The sequence below is a fragment of the Vigna angularis genome, chromosome 1, assembly GCF_016808095.1.
Source record: "Vigna angularis cultivar LongXiaoDou No.4 chromosome 1, ASM1680809v1, whole genome shotgun sequence".
Lineage (NCBI taxonomy): Eukaryota > Viridiplantae > Streptophyta > Magnoliopsida > Fabales > Fabaceae > Vigna > Vigna angularis.
The window spans coordinates 43,606,077-43,613,934 of NC_068970.1; the positions used below are offsets into that span (position 1 = coordinate 43,606,077).

Sequence of the window (7,858 nt, forward strand, 5' to 3'; positions counted from 1 at the left end):
CTTTTAACTAAATATATTTAAATTTATTTGACATTTTAAATTTGTGTATAATAAAATTTGAATTGTTTACACCATTTGAGACCATTATTTAACACATTTTCGTTTAACTTGTTTGAAACATTAAATAAACTTAACAAAATTTAATTAAATTAGTTTAAAATTTAGAAAAGAAACTAATTTTAATTTTCACTAATTATTTAATTTTATTTATATGTTAATCAAACATTTTATCAAATTTCTTAATTTTTAAAATGTAAATATACAGTTTTTCTAGTATTTAATTAGGTCGGTGAATTTAATAATATAATCCTTTGATTGTTTTTTAAATTGACATTTTTAGTTTTATAAATTAGCATCAACCGTTTACTAAAATTAAAATTTATTTATGTTTATTTTTAACAATTTTATTGTTAATTGGATGAAAAATATCAAATTATTGATATTAAAAAATTTAAGACTTAGTTCAACATTTTATTAATAGTTAAATCAAGTTGAATATCATAAAAAAATATAATAGAAGTAAAGGTAATTGAGAATAATTAAAGTTAAGGCTGTGTGACTTATTTTCTTGTTATTCTGATCAGTTTTCAAACTTAATATCAAATAAAAAATTATGTATGACAACTCTTTCTCTATGTATCATGCGTATATAACGCAATTTTAAATAAACTGATATAATTAAAGTTGCTTTTGCTCACAAGATCTTGATACTATTCAAATAAATAATTTTGAAAAAGGAATTGCAATTTTATTATTATTATTATAACAATGACGTACACACGTGATGGCCAGAATGCATCAGGTTAAATTTTCTATAAATACATAATTAATTTACCACATTGACCTAGAAAAGCCAACCTCATCAATAGCACTCACAAGACAACAATCCTCACTTTTTCTTCACCAATCAAATGGTAGACTCGCCAAAGTTTTTACACATAACCAAGTAAAGGTAACTTGCAAATTCTTTTCTTTTTTTTAAATTTTTTCGAGAAGTAAAAATTTATACATATATATAAAGTTACAACTTTTCTATACATATTTATTGAAATTTAATAGTAAAATCTACCCCCTTCTGTTTCATTTCTTTATATATAATATATAATTAATTTGACCAATAAAAAAGGTCCAAGTCTATCATTGTCTTGCCAATTTGCCCTGTGTGACTATCAAAATTTGAAAAATTGTCACACTGAAATTATAAGATTTTAAAAGTGCCTTCAGAGACACACAATATACATATATGATGCAAGAGAAAGGGTGGAAATATCACATAAAACCAGAAAAAAAAAGATGGTCCAAGAGAATATTTAGAAAAGGGAAAAAGTCAGAGGATGGTTGATCTAACATAGGTCGCAATAGGAGACAAAACCATGCATAATGAAATGGAGAATTAGCACTGAATGACCGAATCCCCCACCAAACACATATGAGGTCAGATTAGATGTTGATACTTTTGCAGTACAGCTGTGACAGTGTTCCCTTCAAGTGAGGTAGGTCTACACCATGCAGAGTCATGAGATCAAATGCCACTCACTCATGTGCCAATGAAATCAACTTTGCTACTCAAACATTACCAAAACAATAGAATATCAAATTAGGATAGTGGTTCCACACAAGAATGCATAGTAGATAGTGACCCAAATTTTTGCTTAGAAAAATCATAGGTACTGTATGATTCGATTGCTCATTCATGGGTCCCATCCTAGATATTGTCTATTATTTGGATTGTGTAAAATTGATCATGGTTTGACCTCTGAGGAAGACACCACAACATACCACAACTGGGCATGAAGAAATTAGGCCTTTTTGTTCTAACAACTACATTATAATATCATGTTTGGACTCATGATTGAGGTATCAGTACTCATATGCAAGATTCACTTCACACTATTCTCCCTATTTGTCATATACTGTTTGTTCTTTAGTGTGCTTTGAGAATCTAAGCCTATCAACATCTTAAGGCAATTAACTAACACTTAATTGTATACAATAGCAAGTTTTTAACTAAAAGAAGTGGAAGATTTGGCAGACAAAAGATGGAATGTGAATATCTTTGAAAGGTTGGGATGTGAATAAAGTAAAATGAAGTTTTAGGTTCAATTCCTAATAAAGAAAAGAGGGAAATAAAGTCCTGGGGGTAGCTGTAAATTGTCTTTATATAATCAAAAGTCAATTTAAACATTTGGGGTTGGTAATTAAGTATAGGTCTTCTTATCTCTTCTGTCTGGCAGTATTGTAAAAGTAGTAATATCTTATCAATAAAGAGAGAGAAAAGAAGAGAAAGAATACTTGCTTCTACATTAGATTTGCTCAAAGCTTTATTGTGCTTCTTTTGGATTTTAGTGTAGGTAGTTAGTGTGATATAGCTACAATTGTAATGGTTGCTAATCTGTTATTAGTGTGGGTAGATTTAATGGCAACAGTGCTTGTTTTGTCCTCAGTTCCTTTTCTCTCACTGAAATCTGTGAATGTATCATTTTTAACTGTGGATGCTGTGAACTGTTAAATTGAAAAATATAATAAAATAATCATTACCACTTCTTCGGTTTCTCTCAAAAGACTCTGCTATCATCTTTACAAACAAGTATGTGCAGAAATTATAACAGCCTTACTCAGAGTTAGCTATGATGTGTTTAGTTCCTATAAAGGGTAAACCAAGACAACCCTAATGATCAATTTGGTCCTTGAATATGTGAGGCCTTGATAATTTAATACCTAAATGTGCAAAAAATCTCACAACTCTTTGCTGCTGTTAAGTTTCATGAGATAACTTTTTTTATTAAAATATAATTTCAAGGTCAAATTGACACTAAATTCGAGATCATTTTGTAATTAAAATATAATATTCAAAAAATTAATCTTTTCATTTTTCAGAGACCAAATCAGATTTTTGTTGTTTCAAGAACTAAATTGACAGTGTTTCTTGCATTCAGAGATCAAATTATTCATTTATATATCTTAATGTAAATTTAATTTTAAAATTTGTGCGGTGTGAAATGTATATATTTTTTCCTCTTGCACCTTACTTCAATTAACCACATAATATACAAGACACACATATACTTCCAAGGATGCAGAAACAATGGCATCTACTGTTGTGTCTTTGTCAAAGATCAAAAGTCCTAACCAGTGGCAGAAAACCTTAATTTCATTGTGCTATCCTCTCTGTGATTATTTGTTTTTTCATCCCCTGTTCTCTTGTATATTCATTTTTATGTTATTATTACTATTATCATTATCATTGGGTAGTAGCAACTAGGACAACACTCAAATCAAATAATTGTAAGGTTTGGCCAGAATCTCTGAGAAGAACAGCTTTAACATAAGATTCAAGTATTATATAAGGTGTATGCACATACATAGATATCGCTTTCCATCTTTACAATTGGAAGAAGGACTGATGAAAACAAAGCAAATCAGGCTCAAAAAGCTGCTTGAAGTAAAAGCTAGATAGGTGCTAGCCAAGCAAGCAAGCAAGCAAGCCATAACACAACACTGCTGAATATTGTTTAGCCCTTGGTTCTGATAATAGTGATTGTGCCTCTTCCCTGTGTGTGAATTCTAGTAAGGGCCACCACTGCTTTCCCTGAAAGGCCTGGACCCTCTGCGGACACGCATGGCCGACATGCAAAGTCCCCAACTGGATGCCTCACTGGCCTTGTAGGAGGCATTAGGATCCTCTCATTTATGTCATTTAATGTCACATCACCTTCCCTACCTCCTGGCTTCACCATTGCAAATGGATACACCACTCTTGTTACCACCTTTTTGTTCCCCATTTCATCACTTCCTGTTCATACAATAACCATTTATTCATGTCTTAATACAAACAAATCTATATTAGGACAAAACTTCGATACACTTTCAGGTTTCCATATACTTCTTTCTGATGCTGTTATTGGATTACAATTGGAGTTTTGTATCAGTCATATATTTTAATTTTTAAAGCAAACTTTTATTGCTCAGAAATAAATAAAACTCCAATTCTGATAGAAGGAAAACACCAAAAAACAACTATGTAAGTTTTTCCCTTTCCTTATATATTATAATAGTTAGAAGAGAAAAGGAGAATATAGTACCTGTTGGGGCTACTGTGGGGTCTGTGGTTTTGCATGTCACCGGTTGTTTGTAAGAAGATGAGGATGAATTTAAAGATTCAGAGGCTGATATTGTCTCTTCCGGTGTTTTAGAATCTGCTAGAAGAATGTTTGCTTCCTCGCTCCTTGATGTGCTTATAAGTTCATCTACAATAATTCAGATATTTCACATTAGAAAAAGGGTACAAGTAACAGCACAATCATCAACACATTTTTCCTTCATTCTTTTTATTTTTCTCTGGGACCCCTTTTCTCAATAACTTAATTACAAAGGTAACAGCATTATTTATATTGTTCAGTGTTTGGTTTGGAATTATAGCATTCTGAACCAAACTGACCATATCATTAAGAGCTCGTGTAGTAATCAGTGCATATATGACATATATATACCTGAAAATCCACAAAACCTTTCTATCTGGTTCATGCAGTAGAAGTTGAAGTTCTCCACTGGTTGGTGCCATAAGGGGTTGAAGTTCCAGAAACTCTAAAGTGAAGAAATCATTATGTATATTCAGCCTCAACCAAAGAACAAGAGAAAATCAAACTGATCTAAAGAAAAACTAAAACAAAGAGTATACATGGTTAATTCTGTACCTGCTCAAGGTCATCTATGAAACTCATGCTATGCTCATCAGCAGTAGTACATGGCAGCAAGCGTCTACGTTTGGAACGTTCACATGATTCAATCAAAGCATCTTCGAGATACCCAGTTGAGAAATCAGAATGTTGAGGGGAGAGTGATGGTGTACTTCCCTCCATAGCTTCCACTGCATATTGAATATCATCAATCATTGCATTGCAACACTTAGCTAGTTATTTGCATTCATATCGTTATCCAAGAAGGTAGAAATATAAAGAGAAAGAAAAGTATAGTACTTAAAGACATTTTGTCCGCGTTGAGAACTCCAAGGTTGTGATAATCCCAACCTAGGGAAGAACCACAGAGGCTAGTAGTAGCAGCAGTGTAAGCTAGGGAATGAAGATTGTTCATTTTGTAACAAGGTATACTACACAGTGTGAGTTGATAGCAACAAAAAATGATGAGAAGGGTCTATTTATGTACAAGTTATGGAAGAAAACAGAAAAGCAGGGATGAGTTTAAGAAAGAGTAGGAATAGTAGTAGTATGAGTCAGTCAACGCAGGGTGAGGAGAAAAGTGGATGTTCCTTGGGATTCTGAAAATGTGTTTGTGTTCACTTTAGTTTTTTAAAATTTATTTCCTTGGTTATATATGTGGGGGACTAAATAATTACAAAGGTTATCATATTGTGCTTCTGCTCTTAAATGTAAAGCAAGGGTGTGGAAAAGACATGCCCCCAAAGAGACATAATTCAAATTTCAGCTTTTCCTTTTGTGTTTTTCTTCCTGGACCCTTTGTATGGTATGGTTACCAACCGTTTCTCCAATGGGGCATTTTTTTTTTCTTCTCTTGCACATTCTCTCACTCATTGTGGGGGTCATATCTTCCACCACATGGAAAATCAACTTGGTGGGTGTCATATAACAAAAGGGTCCCACCAGAGGGCATGCTGTTGAGGGGCCCATGAAAGGTTAAAAAAGATGAGTTGAAGAAGAAGATGAATTAAATCATGGGTTTGGTCTTAGGGACCACCTTTTTTCATCCCAGGGTTGCTTCAATGGTTCAATATTGTGTGGAATTTTGTTACACACAGACAGGCATTGTAGTTTGTGTGGATACTGATGGATGCACTCACAATCTAACAGAACCTTTCTCCACTCACCATGTCTTTTTCTTCCTATTATTCTTACTTTTAATTGGTAAAAAAAATAGGTTTTAATTCATACACCTTGGATGCATAAATGAAACTGGAGTTCAATAAAGAAGATGAATTAGCATTAACAGCTCCTAAGGGCATGAACTTGGTTGGACCTGCATAAGTAGTACAAGGCAGGTACACAATTAAAAGTAAAATGTTTTGAGTCAGAATGAAAACATGTGGAGGAAATTTGAATTCATTGAAGTTTTCAAAAGTACAATGTCCATTTACATTCCCAGCAACTGTTTCCTGGGTACTATATATCAACTTGAGTGTTAGATGAAACAGGCAAGCAATTATGGCGTTCAAATATTTTACTTAGTTCAGGCATTTATGGAAACCAGAAATTTATCCCATTGAATTCTTAATCACAGCATGGGGTTTTTTTAATTGCTTGCTATTCAAAGGAAAAAGAAAGTAGAGGAATAATTTCTTTTAGGTTCGAATCATCCCATTTTGCTTTAAATATCTTAATTTAATATCGTGCATTAAAGAAGAACAAGAAAAAAAAAATAAAGAGGAATCAAAATACATACCAGAACCCTAAAAAGATAAATCGAGTGCTAGGACTTTGACGAGTAGTTACTCATCATCTCAATTTTAACGCTTTTCTTTTTCGCCATTCTTCTTTAAATTAAATAAATAAATATATATATATATATATATATATATATATATATATATATATAATTACACCTCAATTTCAATTTTATAAAGAATGATAATGACCTAATATGGAGAGAGACTGTAAGTCAAAATTTGGTACAGCTTAATCATGAGAAGCAAATGTTTTCTTTTCATAAACCTCTACTTAAAAAAGGATTTATAGATTGTTAATTTTTAGATAAACTAATTTAAATTCACAGCTGATCTTAAAATTAAATTTACAAATTGTATCAATTGAAGTAAGTAGTTTTCTCATCTTCTTTGTTCTTTTGTATTAAAGCATAATCTTTGTATTATAGATGATGAGGTGTATTTGAACGAGTTTCTCCATATATCTTTTTACATTAAAATTAATTTAAAAACTATTTGAAATTAGTTAATGATTAATTTTGATTTATAAAAAAGGTAATTGTAATTTATGGAGAAACTCTTCTAAGCTTAAACGACTGGATTAACGATTCAAGTGCTTTCACTAATTGAAACGAACTCGTTCCAGCTTCATCTTGCTTCAATGGAACCCCAAAGACTTAAAATAAACGACTTTTAATTAAAATTTCTGTAATTCTTTTATCTGGCTCTTATTTAGAATTGAAATAAATTTTTAAGTAAATAAAAGAATAAAAAGAAATAGTTAATGGCAAGTGTGAAGCATTGTGGTGGTGCAAGATAGTTTGATGATGAAAGAAAAGTAGATTTCAAAAACTAAGATGCTAATATTTTACCGGCAATTCCAAATCAGAATTTGAATAGAGCATAGAACATACTATTGTACTCTTCAAAACAAAACAGAAAAGGCACATTTGATTCCTGAGAATTGGTCTTGCTCATAAAAGAATTGCCTTCATCTACATGCAAAAAGCAACAAGACCAATTAAATTCAAAGAACGATACAAAATATAAATAATAGAAAAATAGAAAGTTTCTAAGACGTGCCTTTTAAAAATTCTAAAGAAAAGAATCTATGCAAGCTTCATAAACAAGCTCCGTACAAGAAAGGGGAAAAATCACAACTTTTAATTTGAATTGTCTATTAGTGACGTCTTTATTTTTTTCGACTGCAAACAATCCAACCCTCACTTAAATTCAGCTTACATTTCGGTCACTTGAATTCAACTGAAATTTGGACAGTGTTCCAATTGAAATATATATATATATATATATATATATATATATATATATATATATATATATATATATATATATATATATTAAATATTTTTCTAATGGTTCGACTTACCATCAAATCAATTCACATATCTTAAATATATTTTTTTCCTTTATTAGAATCTTTATGCAATTATTTTAAATTTTTTT

The 7,858-nt window shown here is 31.2% G+C and overlaps 1 protein-coding gene across 1 annotated transcript; it reads right to left on the bottom strand.

Annotated features, from left to right (window-relative positions):
- Window positions 1-3,304: 3,304 nt before the first annotated feature.
- LOC108319713 (protein XRI1) lies at window positions 3,305-5,262 on the bottom strand. The gene is made up of 5 exons (XM_017550939.2): window positions 4,977-5,262; window positions 4,695-4,867; window positions 4,491-4,584; window positions 4,083-4,247; window positions 3,305-3,793 (listed from the first exon to the last, which is right to left on the bottom strand). The coding sequence occupies exons 1-5, from the start codon at window positions 5,089-5,091 to the stop codon at window positions 3,513-3,515; spliced, it is 828 nt and encodes a 275-aa protein (XP_017406428.1). The 5' UTR covers window positions 5,092-5,262; the 3' UTR covers window positions 3,305-3,512.
- Between the last annotated feature and the right edge of the window lie 2,596 nt (window positions 5,263-7,858).